Source organism: Cyanistes caeruleus, chromosome 17 (genome assembly GCF_971803275.1).
Source record: "Cyanistes caeruleus chromosome 17, bCyaCae1.hap1.1, whole genome shotgun sequence".
Classification (NCBI taxonomy): domain Eukaryota; kingdom Metazoa; phylum Chordata; class Aves; order Passeriformes; family Paridae; genus Cyanistes; species Cyanistes caeruleus.
Genome location: NC_141717.1, coordinates 905,510 through 929,820, shown reverse-complemented (window position 1 = coordinate 929,820; position 24,311 = coordinate 905,510). Strand labels below are relative to the sequence as shown.

Here is a 24,311-nt window from a genome sequence, read left to right as displayed (position 1 = left end):
TTATAAGGTGTTTCGATCCAAGTTACATGATTGGACAATAAACCAACACCCACTTTTAGTCCTATTGGTGGAACCAGAGAAAACACACCAAGAACATCTGTTCAGTATTGTTTTGAGAAATGTAATCTATTTACAATAAAACAATCCTTGAGAGAAAACTCTTCCTGGGAACTTTTCCCCTGGGAAGCAGATGAGCCCCTGACAGGCTGAAACTCTCTCAGGCTCAGAAAATCATGTCCATAGATAGCCTGTGAGGGAAATCTGCCCTTTAACAAGATGTTGTGTGAAGAACATCTTCCTTTTTGCTTGCTTTGGGGTTTTCTTTGTTTTCTGAACCTGTTCCATGGCAGGTTTTATGCAATACCCCTTGGTTTTGCAGCAGAACAGAATATAAGCCTGTTTTCCTTCTTGCCACACATGGGTTTTCAGACACCTTCCCTGGTCTTGCTCATATCCTTGATGGAGGTAGATGGGACATATCCTCGCACTGCATTCAAGAGGTGAAGCTTCCATCATTAGGAATTTAACAGATGTGCCTGTGGCCATACATTTCAGTAGATCAGCACACCTGCTTCTCAGAAAGAACTCTTTTTTTTGTCTCAGAGAGACACTTAATGTCCTGCATTAGGGATGGGGTCAAAATACACTTCTGACTTTGTTCCTCTGAAGTCAAAGTCAGGCAGCCAATGTGGTCAGGTCAAAAGATCAGTGCCTGCAGTGGCAAATTTCCTTTTAAGTTCACAGCAAACACATTTGGCAGGGAGAGAGAGGATATCCTTCCCACATTACATGAAATACCACTGAATAGTGCTCAATCTTAAGTCTTTCATTCTCCTCTTCCCAATTTTCTTGCAGTTGAGAGGGCAAATTCCCTCACAATAGTGCCGTCCCTATACCCACCACCGCCTCAAATCAGAATCTGTGTACTGTGAATCTGCAACCTGCATCTGTGACAGGGTGGGCCCAGAATTCAAGTGTGGCGGTTGCAGCCTGCTAGGTTGTCAAGCTCTTAAAATCCAGAGCTGAAGTCCCAGATGCTATTATCATTAATATTATTATGCAGGACAAGGTTTGTAGGAACTTTTATTTCACCACTCATAGTGTAGCTGCACCCTTCCTTCACCCCGCTCCTGTTCGCTTTAAGCCCTTCCACCCGTCCTGCCCCCCCGCTATGACGCCATCACCACGTGCCGACGCTGCCCCTTCCCGCCTGCTTGCGTCAATCTCCTGCGACGGGCGCGGAGCGACGGTGGCGCCGAGGATGTGAGTGCGGGGCGGGATCCGCGCCATCCGCGTCCATCCGGCCGGGCCGGGCCGAGCCGGGCCGGGCCGCGTCCCGACGGGCCCCTCCGCCGCGCGGGGCGCCGGGAGGAGTGTCCTGGGGCCGCCAAGAGGCGATGGCTGCCCGAGTGTCAGGGATGGGGCCTCAGAGCCGCGGCTGGAGGCGGGGAGGCCGGGGAACCAGGCCCGCGTGTCGGCGCTGCCGCGGTCCGGCCGGCAGGAGAAGCGTTGTGTGGGCCCCAGGGGCGTGTTGCTGTGCTGATCTCGCGGCCCCGTGCTCCACGGGTGCTGTACTGGATCCACGACACGCGGATCTTGCTGCCCGGCGCCTCGCCGGCCCCAGAGCTGGGCCAAGCGGCCGTAGTGGGCAGAGAAGTGCCTGGCGCCGAACCCTCCACACCAGGAATTCTGCCGGTTTGCAGCTGAAGACCTGAAGCAAACTGTCAGTAAAGGATTCACCTGTAGCCATACGGGAAGCCCAGGGGCGAGCGAGTTTGCTTCCTTTATCACGAAACGGCTGCTCTGAGTGTGCAGATTCTGTCTCTGAAGCAGAATGTGTGAGATGGACGTTTGGTTTGTGTAGACTGCTCTTAGATTTTCTGTTCTGGGGTGGATGCCCTTAACCTGTTATTTGTTAGAGAGTTAGAGGTTTTCGATTGCAGGGAAGAAGCATGTCTCTTAGAAATGCAGTATTGTACAGCTTTGTGTGAGGACTGTGATTTATTCTTTCTACATTTTCCAGTGAATACCTGAACTTGTGCAGGTGAAAATGCCCACAGGGTGGGATTAGGGTTACAACTAAAGTGAGTTTGGCCAGTGGTATTCCTGAGAAGGGAGTAAAAACACTGGTTAGTTTGGAGATTGCCTAAATGCAGCTGGTAAGCATCTGTCCCAAGGAGCAGTAAGCAGTGAAACCTGAAAGGAGATTGTAGCCAGGTGGGGGGGTCAGGCTCTTCTCCAGGCAATGGGCATCAGGACAAGAGGACCCAGTCTTAAGATGCACTGGGGAGGTTTAGATCGGACATTAGGAAGAATGTCTTCACAGAAAGGGCGATTGGGCTTTGGAAGGAGATGCCCAGGTAGGTTGTGGAGTCACTGTCCCTGGAGGTGCTTATGGAAAGACTGGATGTGGCGCTGAATGCTCTGGTCTAGTTGACATGGTGGTGTTGGGTCACAGGTTGGACTTGGTGGTCTCAGAGGTCTGTTCCAATGTAATTGATTCTGTGATTCTATTTCCTGTCTCGGCAGCAGTCTGAGTAACAGCAAACATGTGGTCTTTATCTGTGTTTCCTCTTCACTTCTCCCAGAAGGGGTAAAACCAGATCCAACTCTTGGGCTCTAACAGTTTTGTATGCTAATAACACCGTGACTCTAATAGTCCACAGGTGCAGGACCTGTGCTGATGTGTAGGCAGAGATAACTCAAACATGGCTATGTGATACTTAGAAGAAGAAAAATGGGGTGACCTAATTGCAGCCTTCTGGTGCCTGAAATGAACCTATAAGAAAGATGGAAAGAGATATTTTACAAGGTCCTGAAGTGCAGAGTGGCTTCCCACTGACAGAGGGCAGATTTACATTAGAGATTAGAAAGAAATTCTTCCTTGTTCCCCTTGAGGGTAATGAGGTCCTGGCCCAGGTTGCCCAGAGAAGCCCCATCCCTTGAAGTGTTCCAAGGCCAGGTTGGAACAACCTGGTGCAGTGGAAGGTGTCCTTGCCCATGGCTGGAGAGTTGGAAAGTGATAAGCTTTAAGGTTCACGCTATACCAACCCAGTCACCCAGTGATTTTATGAAAGGAAAATCTAAAGTTTTCTGGTCTGTGAAACCAGGAACTTGTCTGTTCTGTACTGCCCAGCTCAGCTCATGCCGTGGCTTTCTGAACTGCAGCCCCCTCACACCTTGCACTGGAGAGGCACAGAGCTGGATAGAAATGTCCTAAAGCTGAGTGACCTACACAGATTTGTTTGTCTTGGCTCCCTTTGCAACACCTGTGGGATAGTCCATAGGCTGCTTTCTTCCTGCCACTGGTGCTAGAGGAGACATTTCCTTTCCCAGCAAGCTCTGCTAGTGGCACATCTGTGGTGTGGGTTTCCTGTCCTCCATGCAGAAACGCCATGGGTGTTTCTTGATTTGTGCAGAGAGCTGCATTTGTGAATATTCATTTGTGTTGCTTCTTGCAGTTGGTGTATTAGGGAAATCTGTGAAGCTGAAAATCAGGAAAGCAAGTTTGGCCATTCAGAAGTAATCTCTTCCCAACCATACATTCAACTGTAATTTAGAGAATAACGTAACTGCTTACCAGAAGCACAGAAGCAACAAGATTGTTGGATGCTGTGAGCTGGTGAAGTTTTTTTTTCTTTTTCACTGAGTTTGCATGTGTTGCACATGGTGATGGAGATGTTGCCAGCATCCTGCATTACTGTGCACATTCAGTGCTGCTGCAGATAAGGCTGGCTGCTCCAACACACTTCTGCTCATTCCCTGAATGTTTTATTCCTTGGTAGTTGAGGATGTCACATTCCTTTAGAGGTTATTAAAATGTTGGAGGCAGGTTTGTAATGCAGATTTTAAACAATCGCCATGGAATAATTGAAATGCAACATGTTTATAGATGTTGCAGATTTTTTGACAGATGCAGCCCTCACATGGCAAACATCTGGAAGTCAGCTAATGCTCAGCATTTCAGTGCTAAATAGAGAGGTGTTAAATCTATCTCCTATCTAGAGCAAAGAGAGAACTGGTTTTCTGAACTGAGGAGTTAGAAGTGAGATTTGAGACATGGGCCTCATTCAGTGCTGCTTTGAATATCTCTGAAGGGAAAAAGGAGTTAACCAGGATTGAAAAAGAAGAGTTTGCTAGAACTTTTTGTAAAGTCTCTGGAATTACCTAAAGCTTTAACTCCACAGTTTCAGCGATCCTGAGTTAACATTCAAAGTTCAGTGTTTCTTGTTGCTGTCCTGTTCTTTATTTGGGTGTGGGGCTTTTGTTGTCTATGGCTTTTTGTTTTTTAAGTTAGCAAGCTTTCTGCAATTTTTTGCTGAAGGGCTCCCTCACCAACCAAGCGCAAGGACAGGTCTGAAGAGAAATCGAAGGACCGGTCCAAGGATAAAGCAGCCACTAAGGAATCGGGTGAAAAGGATCGTGGTCGGGACAAGACACGCAAAAGACGCAGTGCTTCCAGCGGGAGCAGCAGTACTAGGTGGGCACTTTTATGTACAAAATGACAGCATTTTCGGAAGTCATTAGCTTTATTTGTGGTAGTCTTGGGCCTGTTGAAAACTTGTGTTAGTCACATTGTCTGACTTAAGAGGGTTTATATTTTAGGTATGAATTTCTTGGGCTGCCTGGTGAGCTGTGGAGCCTCAGTCACAGTTGCTCTCTCTGTAGTTGTCAGAAGTTTCTCACCTGTTGTTTTTCTGGGTATTCCACTAATTTTCGTTCTCCTCTTTGAAACAGATCCCGTTCCACCTCAACTTCCAGCTCAGGGTCCAGTTCCAGCACTGGTTCTAGCAGTGGTTCAAGTTCCTCTTCTGCCTCAAGCCGCTCTGGGAGCTCCAGCACCTCACGCAGTTCCAGTTCCAGCAGCTCTTCTGCATCTCCCAGTCCCTCTCGACGGAGACATGACAACAGGAGACGGTCCCGCTCCAAGTGAGTTTTATTTGTTTTCTAGGAATTGCCAGATGTCAGGTTAATTCCATTTAGAATACAAGACTGTGATCAGAACAGATTGTTCTTTGAAGACCATTTGCTTTCTCCGTAACTTAGACATGTGAATTTTGTTAGAATAGGTGTGCTCTGTTTCCTTATAATCCAAACATATGCCCTGTAGGAAGAGAGATTAAAAATCTAATTTTTAAGAGTTTAAAGATTTTAAATACCATTTTTAGAGATGGTTTTGATCGGTGTTTCTTTAGTAGTGTGGGCCTAGATTAGATTAAAGCTGTTCAGTTCCTATAAACTACAGCCATGACTAACAGAAAAGTCAGAACTAAAACCAGGATATGTGTTTATATAAATCTATATTTATATTCTTGTTCATTAAAAAATAATTTTATATTTATAGAATATAAAGAATATTTACAATAATAATTTTTGTTATAATTATATATTATATAATTATATGTGTATAATTATATTTATGAAATATATTTGTATTATAAGAATATATTTATATTCTTAAAAAAAAGAAGGAGGGCAGAGGACGCCCATGTAAGGGTGACATGGGAATCAGACTATCTTAATGCCTGTCTTAATAGTTTTTCCTCTGCATAAGGTGATGAAGCCTGATAAAATGTGCCTAAGGCATTGTGGGGTTTTTAGTGTATCACTCAATTTATGGACTTCAAGATTAGGAAGAAGCATAAATATATATTTCCTACATACTGATGTTTTTACAGAATAAAGTTTCACTCCAGATTTTTTTTAATTGCAAAGGCATTGTGATATGCAGTTAATTTAAAATAGATTTTTAAAACAATTTTGGACCTCTGTAGCGAATGGAAGATGCAAAAACACAAATAATCAAATCCATTCATTTGCCTGGTTGTGGTATGCTGTTTATGGCCCTATTTTGCCTCTTCAGTTGTTGAGGCAAAGAAGTTTTTGTATTAACAACTGAGAAATGCTTTAACTATGACCACAACTTCATAGAAGTGCTTGCTAAATTTTCTGTTTGTTACCCTAGTTGCAGTGAAGCTGAAAAGTTGCAAAAAAAGTTCTCAAATTTCAAAAGTTTCTAAAGCAAAAGCAGACACGACAAATTGAAGTCCTGAGGTGTTTCTGAGTAGAACACCCTCACCACAACCTCAACACTGTAACTTCTTCAGGACAAAGATGCCCTTCAATAAAAATGGTATTTTTAATCAAGTGGGAATGACTGGCTTTGGTTTTGTCCTGCATGTTCCCTGAAAACTGTAAATGTTTTCTGTTGTCCAAACCAGGTCCAAACCACCCAAGAGAGATGAGAAGGAGCGGAAGAGGCGGAGCCCATCACCTAGACCCACAAAAGTGCATGTTGGAAGGCTCACTAGAAATGTGACCAAGGTAATAATGGCATGTTCTCCTGTAGTCAAGCATTCATGGTCTTCTGTGAGAATGTGTGAGTTTTCTCTTTCAAAGCTGTCGGGACTTCTTGGTTGCCAAGATATTGGTATTGTTTCTTTGTGTCCTGGTTGATCAATGAGGAAAATTTTGGTAGGATTTTACTGAGTCAAATACCATAAAGTCTTCTGAGACACCGTAGTGCTTAAGAAGTCTGCCTGTTTTGTCAATATTCCAGACCTTATATCCTGCTTTACTAGGGAGAAAACTATAGAATTTGGGACAGCCACTGAAATTACCTTGGAGGCATAATGAATTTTGGGCAGTTCTTGATAAAGGATCTACAGAGAGCTGGGCTGGCCTGAGTTGTTTTTGCTAGAATGTAGTTTAAAGGTTTTCAGGGGTAAAAGGTTTAGGCTGCTGAAAAAATGATGTGCTATGGATTTACTGCTCTGTGCCAGCTAAACCTGGCTGGTGAGTGTGCTTTGTGTTCGTAAGTCTCGCTCTCTCTTTGCAGGACCACATCATGGAAATTTTTTCCACTTATGGGAAGATTAAAATGATTGACATGCCAGTTGACAGGCTAAACCCACACCTCTCCAAAGGTTATGCTTATGTGGAGTTTGAGAACCCAGATGATGCTGAGAAAGCCCTGAAACACATGGATGGAGGTAGGTGATGACCTGCAAGGAGTCTGGGGGCTTCAAAAAATCTTCAGATTAGATTGATTTGATCAGAAAATGAATTAGAGGTGATAGGGTTGTCTTAGGTGAACTGATGTAAAATACTGTCAGTTTTCAGCCAAATGGCTTTTGTGAGATTCAGGACAGATCCAAGAAATCACAGAACTATTAAAAATAATCTTTTTTTTTTAAATAGTGAAAAAATTAGTTTAAGCTATGAAAACTTTTCCTGGTTTACATCTGAACTTCAGTTTGGTGGGATTAGGTAAAGAAGTCGAGTAGGTGTGTGGACTTTGTCAGAATAGTCCCTGAGCAGGGTGTGGAGCACCATGGGCTGATCCCACTTCAGTTGCTTGCGACAAAGCTATGAGTTGCAGTAATATGATGTGTATATGTTAGTGTTGAAAAATACTTCTCCTTGTCTCTGTGATTCCCTAAAAAGGTCAGATTGACGGTCAGGAGATCACGGCCACAGCTGTGCTGGCACCACGGCCTCGACCCCCTCCTAGACGCTTCAGCCCCCCCAGGAGGATGCTGCCACCGCCGCCAATGTGGCGCAGGTCACCCCCTCGCATGAGGAGGAGGTGAGAGCTGGGACAACGCTTTTCTTTCTCAGTAGCAACTCATTATCACTGAAAGACTTGGCAATCCTGTTGGATGTGACTTTCCCCTGCCAAGTGACAGTAACACATTTTGGCCATCAGCAGGGTTGAACCTGGGTTGCAGTTTCTAACTCCTTAGCTCTAGGATGCCTACTGTGGTCTGTACCCTGAGCACAGTCTCTAGGAAAGGTCTTGTCCTTCCCAGCCTGTTCCCTGGAGTCCCTTCTGCATAAAGGCTTCAGGGTGAAGTGGAAACAGACTCTGGCTGACAGAACACTTGGGGCAGGCTGTGCCAGCTTCTTGTTTTTCAGAGGCCCTTGTACCCCTTATTTCTGAATGGCGTATGACCAAAAAGCAGTCCTGTGTCAGGTGGGTGGAGTACACTGGCCCCAAGGTGTGATCTGAGAGTTGTGCTACTTGGAGCTGCCTGATTGTGCTCAGATAAGTTGTTCTGAGTCTTCAGTGTTTACATGTCTTCAAAATGTCTTGTCAGTAGTAACTTGATTGCTGAACTGCTTTGAGCCACAGGTTTAAAGACGAGCAGTAGTTACTGTGGCACAAGATCCAGGGGGCTTCTTGGTGCTCCTTTAAACACACTTTTTACTGAAGTCTCACAGATGCAGGTTTGCCATTCCTTCCGCCTTTGTTATCTTTCCTACTCCAACTTTCACTGTCCTGTTAAAGCTCTGTTAGTGTTCTGTGCCTGGAACTTCGGTCATGGCAGTAGCTGTACTGCTGTGACTGTTGGTTGGAGTACTGAGAAGCTTGAAGCTGAACTGCTTCTTGAGTAAGATTCCTCTACGGAGCTTCCTTGTAATTTGAAAGGATTTGGATAAATCCTTCCCCTGAATATCACTCTTTTATGAGTCAAAGATGACTTCAGGTGAAGGAGGATCTGATGTAGGACCTGAGCTCATTTTCCTTGATGAAGAAAAATTTCTTGTCTGTTGTTCAGGTATTAATAATTTTTGCCAGTTCCTTAAACAGAGGGGGGATATCCAGAATATTCCTGCTATGTCCTCTCTGGAGCTGTGTTTTGCTCAAGCTCTTTTCCTATGATGTGTGAGGGATTTTGGCAGGAGGCAGGGAAGTGTTTTAAAAAAGTTGGTAGCTGAGGCAACCAGTTATTTGAACCTGTTGCTTGTCTCCTAACAGAAGCTTTCTCCTCCTTCCCTGCCAGGTCCCGGTCTCCCCGGCGCAGGTCCCCTGTTCGCCGGCGATCCCGATCCAGGTCTCCTGGACGAAGACGCCATCGCAGCCGCTCCAGCTCAAACTCCTCAAGATAAAGCAAAAGGACTGGACAGCTTTTTACTTTTTAACTTAAATCCCATCAGGTGGAATATTGTATCTTTTTTTTATAATGAGTCTGGGTGAGGAGGAGTAGGAGGTAATCCTGGCAGTGAATGCAGTGTAAGAGGAGAGAGCATGAGTTCCTGGCCAGTAACCTTTACTGTGAGGCTTCTGGATTCCTGGCATTGTTGAAATTATTTTAAAATGGCTTTGATTTTAAAGGCTACAAAAATATCTTTTCCAGATAGAGAGAGGGAAAGATGTTTCAGCCTCTCTTTCTCCAGTTAGCAGCTGCTGCTTGGTGATTGTAAACGCTTAGCACGCTGTACAGAGCAGCATGTAAATCTTGAGCTAGTTCAGAACCCCAGTGAGTAAGACTGAGCCACATACCTTGATCTCCAGGTGCCAGCACAGGATTTTTCAGGGCAACTGGAAGCCAGACCTGCCTGAGACTTAATTCAATACAGAATTGTTGCTTTATTCCAGTTCCCCGGGATGGTTGATTTCTGCAGAGTAAGCTTTTCTGTAATGCTGACACTAGGCAATCACCCAATAATGGTCCAGCCCAGTTAACATGATACTACAGAGAAGAAGCTGCAAATCCTAAGAAATATTCTGTAGCTGCCCCCTTAAGTGATTTGTTTCACCTTTTTGTTGAGGGTGTTGGCAAAAACTTCCTACTCAATCTGCAGTGAAAGAGTGTGCGTGCTTTTACAAATCCCAAATGAGCGAATGAGCACCAACCCCTTGGAAACTGCAAAGCAGAGAGGGAGGCTTGAAGCCACCATGCTGGCTGGATGAGCTGGGGTTCACCCAGGGAGAGGCAAAGAATTTACCACCAGTTGTACAGTCAATACTATACAGATTTTTGTTTGTTTGTTTGTTTTGTATAACTTTGTATCCTTTTGGGCTATATTGTGTTTGTACTTGTGTAGGACAAGCAGTTATTGAATAAAGCAGTAGGGTTGAGAACGGCTGTGCTGCCTCGCTGCGTACGGCACGCAGGGTGGGCTGTGGGCAAAGTCAGCACTGGGGCCGTGCGGTGAGGGGCCGTGGCCTCTTTAAGGGGGCGGTGCTTGTCCCCCCCTTCCGTGGGCTCATTGGCTGGCGCCGCTCATTGGCTGGCGCCGCTCATTGGCTGGCGCCGCTCATTGGCTGGCGCCGCTCATTGGCTGGCGCCGCTCATTGGCTGGCGCCGCTCATTGGCTGGCGCCGCTCATTGGCTGGCGCCGCTCATTGGCTGGCGCCGCTCATTGGCTGGCGCCGCTCATTGGCTGGCGCCGCTCATTGGCTGGCGCCGCTCATTGGCTGGCGCCGCTCATTGGCTGGCGCCGCTCATTGGCTGGCGCCGCTCATTGGCTGGCGCCGCTCATTGGCTGGCGCCGCTCATTGGCTGGCGCCGCTCATTGGCTGGCGCCGCTCATTGGCTGGCGCCGCTCATTGGCTGGCGCGCATGGCAGGCGGAAGTGGAAGTGTTGCGCGCTTCCCTCAGCGCTATGGCGGCGGTAGCGGCGCAGCCGGGACTCGCTCTGGATCCGAGGCTGGAGCCTGTCCTGCGGGATGCCGTGGCGGCTCTGGGCCGGGCAGGGGCCGGGGCCGAGGCCGGGCTGGCGGCAGCGCTGGGCGCGGTGCGCGCCGCTCTGGCGGCGGCGGGCGGCCCAGCCGCCCTCGGAGAGCGAGAGCGGGCGCTCTTCGGCGCCTTCCTGCGCAGCCTGGCCCGGGCGCCTGGCGCGGCGCGGCCCGAGGGCGTGTGGCAGCGCTGCTTTCTGGAGGGCCCGGCCAGCCTTGTCCTTTGCGTCTTGCTGGAGTCCCTTGGCTCTGCAGGGTCAGTCCGCATCCCCGGGGCAGGCAGACGGGCGGAGATCCGCAGCGTTGATGGGCTGGGGTTCCCCAGGGCTGGGCTCGGCGCGCAGCAGGGGTATCTGGGGGTGCCTTTCTTCTGGGCCGAAGTGCGCTGGAGGACGGAGATGTGGGTGAGCGCAGGTAGCCCTTGCCTCGCCCTGAAATGCCTTCAGACCCCACGCGATACTGTCCCGCTGAGTCACAGTTTTCAGTCATGGTTGTTGAAGGTCCTGAGTGTTTGGTGCTGAGGAAGCTGCAGATAAAAATAAATTAGAATCACTTTAATTAGATTTTTCATTTAATCCCGTGTAACAGGGCAGAGGCATTTCAGTGGTAATACCACAACAGAAAAGCAGTAGCATGCAAATCTTATTTTTGCCATTTAAAAGAGGCAAGAACTTAACAGTTATTTTCTTCCAGCGCTGGTCTTGACCCGAGAGAGGTAGTTGGTGTCCTGGAGCAGTTCCTGCAGGAGGGCCGGGTGTCAGCATTACTGTGGGAGGTCTGTCAGCAGCAGGCACAGGCAGGCTGCCCAGAGCTGCAGGATGTCCTGATCAACAAGATTGTGTGTTTACCTGACCATGTGAGCAATAAACTCCAGGGGAAGAATCCACCAGTGTTCTTCCCACAGAACTACTTCCCTCTCCTGGGCGATGCAGTTCTCCAGGTGCTAGAGAAGATCTCTGACTCTTTGCGGGGTAAGGCTGCAAGGATGACTGTACTGTAGGGTTGCGTTTTATGAAGAAGTATTTTGTGCATAGACCCCATGGCTGCTGCTTGAAATACAGATGATTAGTGTTGCAGAGCCTCACATTTCTCCTTCAGGTTATCCTAAAAGTGTAAAGTCTCAGGAATGAGGGAGGGAGCTGATGCCTTTTGAAATCCACTGAAAGCAGGAATCCTCCAAGCAATTAAATGGCATCATCTGTTGCTAAAGCTTAGTCGTGGCCGCTTGGTGTGTGCTGAAGGAATTGTTTGGGAGATATGAGTAGTACTGAATCAACCAGTGGCATTGCTACCAGTGCCATTGCATTAAAGTGGGACTGAGCTGCTTTAGCCTTCTGCCTATCACTGTAACTAATACTGAGTGCTAGTTTGTGCCTGAAGGTAGATAGTGGAGGGAGGAAGAGATGATGCTTGAAGAGAAAAAGTTAATGTGTTTTCAGAATTTAGCACTTGTGGAAGTCTGTACCTCCTCCTGAAGGTTAATTGGAGGATGCTGATGAGCTTTAATTGTTTAAGCTCATGTCTGTTTTATCCCAGGTGGCTTGGACTGCTCCATCTCTTTTGTTTCTCATGTCCTGGGGAAGGTGTGCATTCATGGAAGGCAAAGTGAGTGTTTTACTATGCTCTTTTAGAGAGAGGGGAAGTGTTTTAGTATATTAGCATGGGAGGATGATTGATGATGATCAGTGGGAGGGAGTGGGAGACCAACGAGTTAATTTGGAGCTGTTCTGACTTGGACTGCACAGGCTGCCCTCTGCTCTCTGTGGCTACTCAGCTGCATCTCGTAGATGTTGGTGTTTTTCTGCAAGTTTATATGAATGGGACCTGTTCTCTCAAAAACTGATGGAGAGAACATCGTCATCAGGATGAGATTAGGGGTGGGCAGATTCTCATTCTGCTATTTGAAGTATGACTATTAAATGTTTTTTAGTGCTTTTCATGTCTGAAAGTTGAAAGTGTTGTGAATACCAGTGTAAGTCTCTGCCCACATGCAGTAACCCTCTTGTGGGGACAGCCCAGGTCTGGCTTTGCTTAGAACTTCAAAGCCACTGAATGTAGGAGTTAACAGGGCTGGGGAAGAAGAAGAAGGAAGATTTTCTGGCTCTTTACTGTGATGAGGAATTCTGGCCAGTTCCTTAGGCTGATTGGTGTGGTTCTTTCCAGTCAGTTCCCCAGTTCTTATTTGAGCATGAACGTAGAAGAGCGACAGAGCTGGGGAAGGGTCTGAAGCACAAGTCTGATGAGGAGCAGATGAGGGGCTCAGCCTGGAGAAAAGAAGTCTCGGGGGGACCTTCTCATTCCACAGCTCCCTGACAGGGGCGTGCTACCAGGTGGGGGTCAGGCTCTGCTCCCAGGGAACAAGGGACAGGACAAGAGCCAGCCCAGGTCTGGCTTTGCTTAGAACTTCAAAGCCACTGAATGTAGGAGTTAACAGGGCTGGGGAAGAAGAAGAAGGAAGATTTTCTGGCTCTTTACTGTGATGAGGAATTCTGGCCAGTTCCTTAGGCTGATTGGTGTGGTTCTTTCCAGTCAGTTCCCCAGTTCTTATTTGAGCATGAACGTAGAAGAGCGACAGAGCTGGGGAAGGGTCTGAAGCACAAGTCTGATGAGGAGCAGATGAGGGGCTCAGCCTGGAGAAAAGAAGTCTCAGGGGGACCTTCTCATTCCACAGCTCCCTGACAGGGGCGTGCTACCAGGTGGGGGTCAGGCTCTGCTCCCAGGGAACAAGGGACAGGACAAGAGGAAATGGCCTCAAACTGTGCCAGGGAGATTTAGATTAGACATTTAGGAAAACTTCTTTGTGGAAAGGATGGTCAGGCATTTGAAAGGCTGCCCAGGGTGGTGGTGGAGTTGCTAAATCTGTGGAGGGATTTAAAAGCCAGTGGATGTGGCATTTGGGGACATGATTTAGTGTTAGCCTTGGCAGTGCTGCATTATAGTTGGGCTCGATGATCTTAGAGAGCTTTTCCAACCTAAATGATTCCATTATTCTAGTTGTGTTTCTACTGCAGGAGCAATTTAGAACTGCAAACTGTACGTTGTATTTTTTTCATGCTGTGAAGATCTTGAAATTCTCAGGTCAGTCTCAAATGTCATTGTACCAGTCCTGCCCATCTGGGGTATTTACTGTTTTCTCTTGTGCTTCAGAGGAAATTCTGGGAGTTTTGGTGCCCCGCCTGACAGACCTCACCAAATCAGACTGCATCTGGCAGAGGATATGCTGGCGGTTGGTGGAATGTGTGCCAGACCGCTGGATGGAAGCAGTGGTCCTTGGTTTTGTGCAGAGAGCACCTGGGTAAGAACTCTGCTTTCTCCCTGATTCACAGCAAAGGCAGGAATTGTCACAAATACATGCAGAATGGGTCTCTGAAAGGTGCTGTGTTTGTGTAGGTAATTTTTTACACTGCCATTTCCTAAAAGGCTCAAGGGATAATGTAGTTGATTGTTGTCTCTTAGGGAGAACCCGCACCATTTCTTAAGTATCAACATCATGACATGCAGTGGAATAACAAGTGAAAGCTTTCTTTGCCATTACTGACTCACTATCTGAATTTAGAGGTATTCTAGAGACTTGGTTGCAAATAGCTGCTCTCAGATTTTCTTATTATTAGGTGCAGCATGACAGCAATAACCATGGATTCCTGATCTTTTGTTGTTGTCTTGTTAGGGCAGATGTCTTGTCCAGATTGCTGGGCAACCTGGTTGTGAAGAACAAGAAGGCTCAGTTTGTGGTGACACAGAAGATGCTGCTCTTGCAGTATGGTCACACGGTGAGGACTCTGGGGAACAGCAGTGTGGTAGTGTCAGGTTTTCCCTGGTGCCAATGCGGTTTTCAGCTGAGTTCTTACTTTCCCGACTAAGGTTTAACTCTTCATTCCAAAATGAACCCTCAGTCTCACCACATTTGTGCAGCTGTTCACTGACAGCAGAGTGTAACAGAGAGGGAGTGGTGAACAGTAGCTTTGAAATCCTGGGATTCATGTGCTCTCTCAGGGTTAATGGTGATTAGCAGAATTACTGTACACCTCTGGAATCAAGTGATAATTTTCACAGAGTTTCAGAATTCTGGGGAACTGAAGGCATTCAGTTATTTTAGAATCTGAAAGAGGAGGTTGAAACAGCCGGAATCCACCCTCAAGTGGATAAAAATTAGATCAAAGACATGAGATAAGGACTGTTTGGTTTCTTCCTGTGCACCTAAGTTTGTCACAGGATGTTAGGAACTGTATTGTGGCTTGTGATGCTGTTGTGATAGATGTTCTTTAGATTTCATGAGTTCTGTTTGCCTGGGACTGTGCTAGTTTTGTTAGTAAAATACTGGACTCTATTTCTATCATGGTTTTCCATGTATTTCATCAGCTACTGCATATGTGTGCTTGCTTGTTTTTAAAAATCTGTTTATTTTTCTGTCTCTGAATGTTGTCAACAAGTCCCTCAGAATGAAGTTGAATGTAGTAAATAAAAACAGACACTTGTCATTGCTGGATGACAGCTTTATGTACAGTTGAAGCAGGAGTTGTGGTTTTCCTTGCAGACAGAAGTGCTGCAGAACCTCCTTGGCTACCTGTCCCTGGACAGCCTCCGGCGCACGTTGTTGCTCAGAGTAAGGTTCACTGAGTTGCTGATGAGGTGTCTGATGGGGAACATTCTTCGCTGTGTGTGTCTGGGGTTCACAGTTTTGGTGCTTCTCTCAGACTTTCTGATTGCTGTTCATGAGAGTGAGAGAAGCTCAGCCATATCACAAGTGAAACGTGATAAATGAATCAAAGTGTTCTGCACTTCTGGCATTAATTTTTCATATTTAATTGGTAAATTGTCTTCCAAGTAGCAAAACTAATGAGGCTTGGGTTCTGACAGTTGTCCCATGTCCTCTGTACTTCTCAGCTTACTCAGTCATCCTGTTTATGTGGCTGGGCACATGGCAACAAGTTGGTGGAGAGTTGTTTGTTTACCAGGTGGTTAATGTTTCATAATCTCCTTCATGCGCATTTTCCTCAGTGGGGATGGCAGATATTTTTGCCTCTCCAAATCAGCAGTGTGATGAAACTTCTACAAAACATGTATATCTGGAAATCCCTACCATTTTGTCAAATTACTATTTTTTCCACTGTTGACATATTCTAAAATGATCTGGAAGTACTGACAGTTATCTAAAATTGGACTAAACACAGATAAAACCTTATAATATCATACTGGTTTTTGCTAATAATACATGTGTCTTTGCATATAATATTTATTAAGGAGAAATAAACATAGGTTTTAAATTAAAAAACCCATTATATTTAATAATATTTTAAATGAAAGTGTAGTTCTTGGGTGGCAAACACAGTATATTTTGGGCCCTGAAATACAAAATTTGTATTTTTTTTCTCTTTGGAGGGAGAATAAAAATGTGTTTAAAAAATTACCTCTGTATAGAAAAGATCCATTTCAGGCCAACCTGAGTTCTCTGATTTAGGTGCTGCAGGAGCTGTTGGAGACCTGGAGCAGCAGCAGTGCTGTGAAACACTCCCCAGCTGAACAGCAGTTGTACATTAGCAAGGCCATCCTCATCTGCCTCTCCCACCTGAAGGAGCCTGAAATTGAGACCCACAGACAAGGTGAGGCTATGTGAGAAGAAGGGCTTAGATTTGTTTAGAAGAGAGTCTTACTATGGGTAGAAAAATACCTTGTTTTGATCTATGGATAAACGGAATTTTCCAGTTTTCACCTTGACAAATGGGGTAACCTGCTGGAATCTTCTTTAGCATTGATATGATAGAATTCTAAGTGCATAACTTTTACGGAATTGAAGAAGGCCTATCTTTGCTTTAGGGTTCTTACCTGAGCAGTGGTTTATAAACCCTGAAGTTTTGTCACAGGAAGACAAGGACTGGCTCTAGGATTAGTGAGGGGAATGGTGTGATTTGTGATTCATAGGCTTACCCTTGGAGCATGGGTGCAGCTCCAGAGAGACAGGGAAGGTATCTGAAGGTAAAAAGCTGTTTTCTTGGTGTTTGACAGTCCATGAGCATTCCTCAGTGTGAAGTGAGCAGGTTAGACACTGGCATGGACCTCCAGTTTTGTGCTCACACAGTGCATAGCACACTGGGGTCCTGGCCTAACATCTCTGTTTCTGTTGCAAAAAAAAATAAAAATCTGTACAATGTCTAGAATTACTTGTGTGTGTATGTGTGTGTGTGTCTGTGACTTACATGGGATGTGAAGGTTCACTTCAAGACTTGCTCATTTGTTTCAGTCTAGAATTAATTGTTCTTCAAGTGAATAAGTGACGTGATACGTATTACAGGTTCTGTAGTTTTACACTCAGTTTTTTGTCTGATAGCTGTTGAAAAGATACGCTTTCTGAGATGAAGGAGGTCAGTCAAAGCCTGCCTGGTGAAGCTGGCAACCAGTATTCCTTAAGGGCTGAGAAATACTTGTGTTATCTGCCTGTTTGAACTTATCCAAAGTTAGGCAAATATCTGTCTCTATGTGATGTGTACTGGTCAGAACTTGTAAAGTCCTCAAAACATGACATTTATTTAAGTGTCTCTGAAGCTCTCTAAAACCAAAGATTGACTTAACTTGCCATCTTTTTTTTGTTTCAGTGAAAACCAAAATATTGCAGATTTAGAATATATTGTAATGTTTTGTTGACTTTGTACCCTGTGGAAGGATGTGGGTTTTCTGTGCTGGTACTGAAGGGCAGCACTGACACTGCGGGGAGGGCAGCCACAGTTCAGGGACCCTTTCTGTCCATTATTGGGTGGTGAGTGGGTAAAGCTGCCCTCAGGGAAGCACATAAAGATGAGTGTTTGTTTCTGCCACTGTTTCAGAATTTCAGACATGCACTGTTTGCTGGTTGTTTGTTTCAGAGCTTCTGACAAGCATGATGGAGGGTGTGAAATGCCGCCTGGACAGCAGTCTGCTGCAACAACGGCGTCTGGGCATGGTGGTGGCAGAGAGCATCAGCTTGAAAATAAACACTGAAGGGCCTGTCCTGAAATTTGAGGTGAAGGTTTCAGTGAAATTTATGACTGGTCTGCTGGGCTTAGAGGAAGTAAAAACTTTAAACCATATGATCCAGATCATTATAGCACTTTTTTATCTGGAAATAAGGAGAGGCAGTCACATCTTCAGAAAGAGAGAATCTGTTTACAAAAAAAAGCAATTGTATATAATGGTCAGGTGGCTGAGAGTTACCTCAGGAGTGCAATCTGCTAGTAGAGGTTGGGATAAACTTGGTAATTAAAGTTTATCTTATTGCGTGAGGCAATCAGAATCCGAGTTGTGGGAGTTGAGAGGGAGCTTCAAATGTAAAGCAGTAGTGAGCATTCAGTCCCTGACATGGTGGGAAGACCTGTTCTGAGCTGGGATTTTCAAGACTGATATGGAGATGCTTGCTCTGCTGTTTCCAGTACAATTTATGTGACTTACCCGATTAAATCACATTAATTCTTTAAAAGCCTGCCACGTTCCTCCTGTCACATTGCCATTTATTAAATATTTGAAAGATGGAAATAACATTCAGACAAGATGTCATCAGGTGCTACTCTTAAATATAAAAGGACAAAGATTACAGCTGCCTGCAGCTGTCAGCACAAGGACTGAAACAGGATTGGTGAGGGTTCATCTGGTCATGATTTAGTCCATGTGCAGTATAAGGGTAAAATGTTGAATGCTGGGCATATTTGCAGTAAGTAATAGAGTACAGCAACAGTTATTCTGAATGTCTAGTATGAAGAAGATGATGAAACAAGAGAATTGAAGTCCCTTCTGGTGCAGACTCCATCATTCTGTAATGTCCCCAGCCTCCCAGATGATGAGTAAGTTATTGCTACTATTCATGCTGTCTTTTTGCTGTTCTCCATGCCTTTTCCCCTTTACACACAAGAACTATGTACAGTATCCAAGATGTTTTAGATATTCTTAAACATCACAATACACTATCTTCTTACAATGTGATTTAATTACATTCATAATTCAGTTGGTAGTGTGTATTAAAATTGCCTGTTGATAGCTGCATGTAGTGGAACTGTGGTGTAGGAGTATTCTGTGACCTTGGGTAGAATCAAATGGGCATTTCTGTTTGCTTCTTGGAAATCTGGTATTTGTGCTGTATGCCCCCAGCCCATTTACCTGTGACAATAATCTACTGTGTCTGTCACTCTAAAGACTGTCTCTTCAGTGCTCTTAACTTCCAGAGCATCTGCTGAGGCTCTTTGAAGCACTGTTTGATCAGCAGAGGAGTGAAGCACATTATGTTATTAGCAGATGAAGCTGTCCAGCATTCCAGGGAAGTACAAAAGATTTATTGCTCCCATTTTAGGGGCATGATCAGCATAGACAGCTTTTGAGAATCAGAGAGGTGAAAGGACAATGCCAAAGTCCACAGAAATAGGTAGAGACATAAAAAATATTCTCAATTACTTTATTCATCCTATGCAAGACCTAGCAATGGAAGTTCAAGGCCAGCTTGGAAGGGACCTTAAAGCCCATTCAGTTTCACACCCTGCCATGGGCCAGGACAACTTCTATTAAGACCAGGTTGTTCAAAGCCCTGTCGAACCTGGCCTTAAACTTCCAGGGATCCAGGGGCAGCCACAGCTTCTCTGGGCACCCTGTGCCAGGGCCTCACCATTATCACAGGAAAGAATTTCTTTCTACTATCTAATCTAAACCTACTTTCAGTTCAGTCTTATTCAGAGTTTCAAATCTGATGCAGGTCTCTGTGATCTGGTTATTGGAGTCCTTCCTTAGTAGTCCTAAGTATTATGAAGGGGAACACAGCAAATTAGCCAGTTTATTTTTTTTTTTAATCCATTACTCTTCTGTTAGCAGATTCTGCTTCTTTTCTCCCCTTACTCCATTCTCCTTCCCAGTACTTTATTCTTTGTGTCTGCCCAGCTGGGTGTGAAACTGCAGCAGGAGTAATTATCTGCTGTTCTATTTAGGCAGCAAGGGTTGGTAGGGTGGTTGGTAGGGTAGTTTCTTCCTTGTAAGAACTATTACTGTATCCATTTTAAAATTTCTTGTTTCTCACAGCAGGAATGAGAAAGCAGGTGCTGCACTGCCATTGGTACCAGAGAGTAATGAGAAATCCCATACAGCAGCCCCTGTGATGCCAAATGAGGAGTCAGACACTGAGTTTGACAGGTATGGGGCAAAAAACCAGGGAGGAAATGGAAAAAAAAAAGCAGATGTGGGGGGAAAGGATCTGTCAGTATTGCATTTCTTGGCAATTGTTGTGATTTCCGACCTTGTTCAGCTGAGTGGTTTGCAGCAGAGCAGGGCTTTGCATAGGAAATTACACTAGTCAATAAATTAGGCAATGCCTGTGTTATGTGCAGCCACTATATTTGTTCTGTTTGACTTAGATATATATTTCCTGGAAATTGTGGATGTATTTACCCATTTTACTAGTGGACCTGCTTTATTCTGTCACTATATGAAAAAATACATATATATATATATATATATATATACACATATATATTTGTATAGGTGTGTGTATATGTGTATATATATATTGTGTGTATATGTGTGTATATATATATATATATATATAAAAATCTATAATGAGTCTCAAGAGTCAGTTTCTAGTCTCTTGGTCAGCTATCTCCTTCCTGTACTTGACTAGGAGGTCCAATTCCAGATTTGGTCACAGAACTATTCTTTCCCTAGAACTCCCAAGAATCCCTCTTAGGCCAGGCTTCAGCAGTGCTGCTGAGTGATACAGTGACACAATCCTGGAGTAATGGGGTTATGGCAGTGTATGCACTGTTCTTTTTCCTTTGTGTGGCTGTCTGGGGAAACCAAGATCATCTGCACCCCATAAAATAGCCCCTTCCTTTATTTCTTTTACAGTGATGATGACCTCATCCCTTATGACATGTCTGAGGATAAAGAGCTAAAAATTAAGGCTCCTGTGTATATCCGAGACTGTATTGAAGGTAGGAGAGTTTGGGCTGAGTCTTAATTTGTTTCTTACTGATCTTGGGGAGAGTGAATTCTGTGTAGGAAGTTTGTATACATACCCAAACACAGCCATTCTGTTAATAACTTTTGTTTGTCCTTTGATTTCAGTTCTGACTGGATCAAGAACTGAAGATGTGGACAAATGGGAAGCTACAGTCAAGGCCCTTGAGAGCTTGGTTCGGAAGAATCCAGCAGCAACAAGAGAGGTGAAGTATTATGATCTAGGTTACAAGAAGGCTGTAGTGCAGAGGGCCTATTCTTTTGCTGTCATGAGAAGACTAAACATGCTACTGGAACAGAAGGCCAGGCTAATGTGTAGCTGGGTTAGAGGTACACATTCACAAGCTTTCAACTTGGAAGTAGAAGGAAATAGTTGCCTTGAAGGTGAGGCTATAGAGCACGGTGGAACAGAGTAGCAGAAAAAGTGCAGGGGGCACCCTGCTGTCTCACAGCTCCAGTGCTCAAAATGAAAGATCCAACAAGTAGTGCTTGCCAGTGTGAGGAAGCTCCATGCTTTGTGCTGGGCAGGAAAAACACTAGAAATGCAGCTGACAAAGCAGCCATTTTGGATTTGAAATTGAAATTCAACTTAATTGTTATTCCCCAATGAAAACAGATGCAAAATCAAACTAACTTTCCCTATTTGCTTGTAAAAGCTTAATGTCTTGTGGAGGGAGTAACTGAATTGTACTGGTCAAGATTAAAAGCTCAGGGGAGAAGAACTTAGGACAAGGTGACTGCGAAGAGTGCTCACCACTATCTGCTAGTGAACACTTGAAAGTGTCAGAGACAGCAGCTGAGAAAGAGAAAGCTGTGCTATTGTAGCCTTTAACCCATTGGTTACAGTGACAATTCATTCTGTGTCATGATGTCACTTCTCCAAAAAGCCCAAGTGAAATGTGGACAGAGAATTGGCAGATGGAGGATCTGTTCAGGGCTTTGAGAAATAAGTCTGATGGTGTTTGGCTTAGTGTGTTTTCTCTCCCTCCTAAGGAATAGACATGTTTCCTAAACAGAATACCCCCTTTTCTTTGTTTAAACATTAGAAGTCCATAATTCCTATGAAATAAAAACCCAAACACCATCAGGGTTTTGATACCTTTTTTCATATTTTGAGCAGGTTAGTGTGGAGCTGGCAAAAATCTTATTGCATCTGGAGGAAAAGAGCAGCATTGAAGGCTTCGTGGAGCTCCGTCAAAGAACTCAAGTAGCTGTTTTAACCACAGACCCAATACCTGTGAGTTCCTCCTACTACTTTCCTTTTTCCAGTTGAGGCACAGGCAAATATTGAAGCAGCTGGAGTCTGTTTTTTATTTGATAGAGGGAGCTGTCAGTGTGGTAAAACAGATAGTTCAGGTCTAACAACATTTATGCTTCTGAAGAATCTGCAATGAATGACTGAACCAACAGGAAAAGGAAAACTGTGTCAGACTAGAGGAACTGTTTGGAGGCTGTTGGTTTGAGTGTGCCTGGCAAGGCAGATCAGATAAGGACTTGTACTGAAGGGTTTCACATAGAGGGAAGCTGAGGCAGAAAGGGCTTCTACAAAGACCTGACTGGTGACTGTAATCAGGGACAGACTGGTTTGGGTGGGAAAGGAGCCCATTTGATTTAAAGCCCATTTGATTCCAAGCCCCTGCCATGGCAGGGACACCTTCCACTGTCCCAGGTTGCTCAAAGCCCTGTCTAGCCTGGCCTTGGACATTTCTAGGGATCCAGGGGCAGCCACAGCTTCTCTGGGCACCCTGTGCCAGGGCCTGCCCACCCTCACAGGGAACAATTCCTTCCTAATATCCAGTCTATCTCTGTCTGTATCCTCTGCCAGTTTATCACCTTTATTCTTCATGCTAACCAGGCCCCAGTAAAAAGCCTCCCTCTAATGCTCTTTAAGTACTGAAAGACCACAGTGAGGTCTCCTAGCTGCTGTAGTAGTTGTTTGGGTACCTCTGCATAGGAGGGAGAGAAGAATGACACAATCTCGTATGTCATTTAGTTCTTCTGGGGGAGAATCTAGAAGTGGAAGTGTCTGAATGTCCCATTTACACTGCATGTTTCTTCTCTTCTTTCGAAGGCTTGCTGTTACCTAACAGGAAGAAGAACCCATGAAATTAAATGCTTTTAGAGTTAATGAGAAGGCTGATTTTAGCCTGGGTCTCTGTTGATTGTACCCTAATTTTTCTGTACAGGTTGCAAAGTACCTGACCTCCCAATTCTACTCTCTGAACTACAGTCTCCGTCAGCGCATGGACATCCTTGATGTGAGTGCTCTCACTTCCTACTTCTGTCTGTTGCACTAGTGCTGAGGTGTAGTGGGATTGTCTTTTATTCCTCATGGGAGAAGGCAGAGGCATGGGAATTTCTTACACTACAATTTGTGTCTGGCATTTTCCTCTTGTTCACCCTGCTACACTCCATCACACAGGGATCCCTCCCCACAGAATGCAGAGGATGTGTTGGGAATTTGCCTGGGAGAAGCCACTGTTTAATTTCACATCATCAGTCTGTTTTATCTTTCCTTTCTGAAGTACATCGATCAGTCTGTGACTGCTTCCACACTTGTGTCTGAAGAAGGAGCCACTGCTCTGTTTCAGTGACCAAGTGCTTGGTCAGTACCTCAGAGCCAAGTGGCTGTTGGAGGTCAGTTTCCTGCTGTTCTTCACTCTAAAACTGTTGTGCCTTTCTGTCTTATTGCTTCTGTCAGTTTGGATGCAGGTAACACTGTTGTTCCCTAGGGATTACCCATTTTTAACTGAACCTCTCTCTGTTTTATCTAGGTATTGGTTTTGGCAGCTCAGGAACTGTCCTGTCCCAAGTTCTGTGGAAAGACCAAGCATTCTGGTGCCCAAAAGCCTTGTATCCAGCTCCTTCAGGGAAGTGACAGCTCTAAGGGCTGGAGAAGAGTTGTTGATGAGAGGATCAAAAACAAGACTCGGAGATTAGATAAGGTGAGGCCAGAAGCAAACTAATGTCAAACCCACCAAAAGAGGGACACTTGGAGTTGCTGTAAATTCTGTATGGAAAGAGCAAAATACCTGTGAAAGTGGACACAATCCAAAGGAAAGTCAGATAAATATATATTTGAATTACAGAGTCTGAGTTTTTTGGTGCAGGGTACCAACTCCTATAGTCCTCTCCCTGCAGGGAGAGGAAGATAAACCTGAAATCCCTTACCTGGCTTTGAGGGATATTTGTTGTTCTGTGCTTGTTCTGAGCTTGTGTGGCCACTGCAGGGAGCTGTGACTGTGCCTCACAGATACCAGGGCCTCCATCAGACTAGCTGCCTCTGGACTACACTGTCTCAGCCTTCCTATTTTCCAGGGAGACAAATTGATGCCAGTTTTCTAATTTCCAGAATTTCCCTGTGGTTCAGCCTGGAGAGTTTGCCTTCCAAAACTCCTTTATCCCTTGCATGTCCTTGTTCCTTACATTTAACTGAGTAGTACTGAGGCATATTGTATTGAAATGTTTAGATGTGGAGAAGATCTGAAGTGGGAAGTGAGCAATCCAGTTGGGAAACTGGTAGCCGTAGGTGCACAAGCAATGGTTGACAATGGGCTGGCTGCAAGGAATCTGTGGTCATGATGGTGTCCAGTGAAGTGGAAGAGCTGGGTGATGTATCTTGTGCCTAGATTTCATTTTTCTCTTGGACAGGGTCATTGTGACATGGAACTGGCTTCCCGCCCGAACGAGTTCAATTCTGTTGCTGGGTATTTCTTTTTCCCATTGATTCAGCACTTCGACAGGTGAGTGTGAACACCTTAGGATGTGGGATGTGGGTGTGGTAACTGCCAGAGTGAACCTTTCTGCTTGTCCTGCTTGCCTCAGAGCAGTAGGCTACAGCCCAGGAGCTGTACAGGAGCCCAGTGACACCACATTAACATTTGGG

At 45.1% G+C, this 24,311-nt stretch overlaps 2 protein-coding genes across 8 annotated transcripts in view; both read left to right on the top strand.

The window, feature by feature from the left end:
* The first annotated feature begins 1,156 nt into the window (after positions 1–1,156).
* RNPS1 (RNA binding protein with serine rich domain 1) lies at positions 1,157–9,872 on the top strand. 2 transcript variants are annotated; one of them, XM_086855125.1, is made up of 7 exons: positions 1,157–1,263; positions 4,325–4,480; positions 4,738–4,929; positions 6,222–6,324; positions 6,839–6,992; positions 7,447–7,588; positions 8,787–9,872. In XM_086855125.1, the coding sequence occupies exons 1-7, from the start codon at positions 1,172–1,174 to the stop codon at positions 8,890–8,892; spliced, it is 945 nt and encodes a 314-aa protein (XP_086711251.1). In that variant the 5' UTR covers positions 1,157–1,171; the 3' UTR covers positions 8,893–9,872. The 2 variants fall into 2 exon arrangements, with proteins under 2 accessions (XP_086711251.1, XP_023802377.1); XM_023946609.2 differs by lacking the exon at positions 1,157–1,263 and adding an exon at positions 3,462–3,614.
* Positions 9,873–10,366: 494 nt separating this feature from the next.
* TELO2 (telomere maintenance 2) overlaps positions 10,367–24,311 on the top strand; it is a 36,853-nt gene continuing 22,908 nt past the window's right edge. For 5 of the 6 annotated variants that reach the window (XM_086855122.1, XM_086855123.1, XM_086855120.1 and 2 more), the window contains exons 1-16: positions 10,367–10,721; positions 11,159–11,436; positions 12,002–12,070; positions 13,613–13,760; positions 14,133–14,235; positions 15,000–15,068; positions 15,924–16,065; positions 17,323–17,459; positions 18,185–18,273; positions 19,493–19,603; positions 20,315–20,400; positions 20,534–20,631; positions 21,546–21,662; positions 22,612–22,683; positions 23,200–23,370; positions 24,077–24,168. In XM_086855122.1, coding sequence (XP_086711248.1) covers positions 10,393–10,721; positions 11,159–11,436; positions 12,002–12,070; positions 13,613–13,760; positions 14,133–14,235; positions 15,000–15,068; positions 15,924–16,065; positions 17,323–17,459; positions 18,185–18,273; positions 19,493–19,603; positions 20,315–20,400; positions 20,534–20,631; positions 21,546–21,662; positions 22,612–22,683; positions 23,200–23,370; positions 24,077–24,168 — 2,111 coding nt within the window. In that variant the 5' untranslated portion in view covers positions 10,367–10,392. The remainder of the gene's footprint in view (positions 10,722–11,158; positions 11,437–12,001; positions 12,071–13,612; positions 13,761–14,132; positions 14,236–14,999; positions 15,069–15,923; positions 16,066–17,322; positions 17,460–18,184; positions 18,274–19,492; positions 19,604–20,314; positions 20,401–20,533; positions 20,632–21,545; positions 21,663–22,611; positions 22,684–23,199; positions 23,371–24,076; positions 24,169–24,311) is intronic. The other variant, XM_023937086.2, reaches the window with a different exon arrangement.

Excerpts from the sequence above, each read along its gene's own strand:
- RNPS1 (XM_086855125.1), top strand. The coding sequence starts at position 1,172 with ATGACGCCATCACCACGTGCCGACGCTGCCCCTTCCCGCCTGCTTGCG. Across the intron at positions 4,481-4,737 it reads AGCGGGAGCAGCAGTACTAG|ATCCCGTTCCACCTCAACTT; the intron begins GTGGGCACTTTT and ends TCTTTGAAACAG. Across the intron at positions 4,930-6,221 it reads AGGAGACGGTCCCGCTCCAA|GTCCAAACCACCCAAGAGAG; the intron begins GTGAGTTTTATT and ends TGTCCAAACCAG.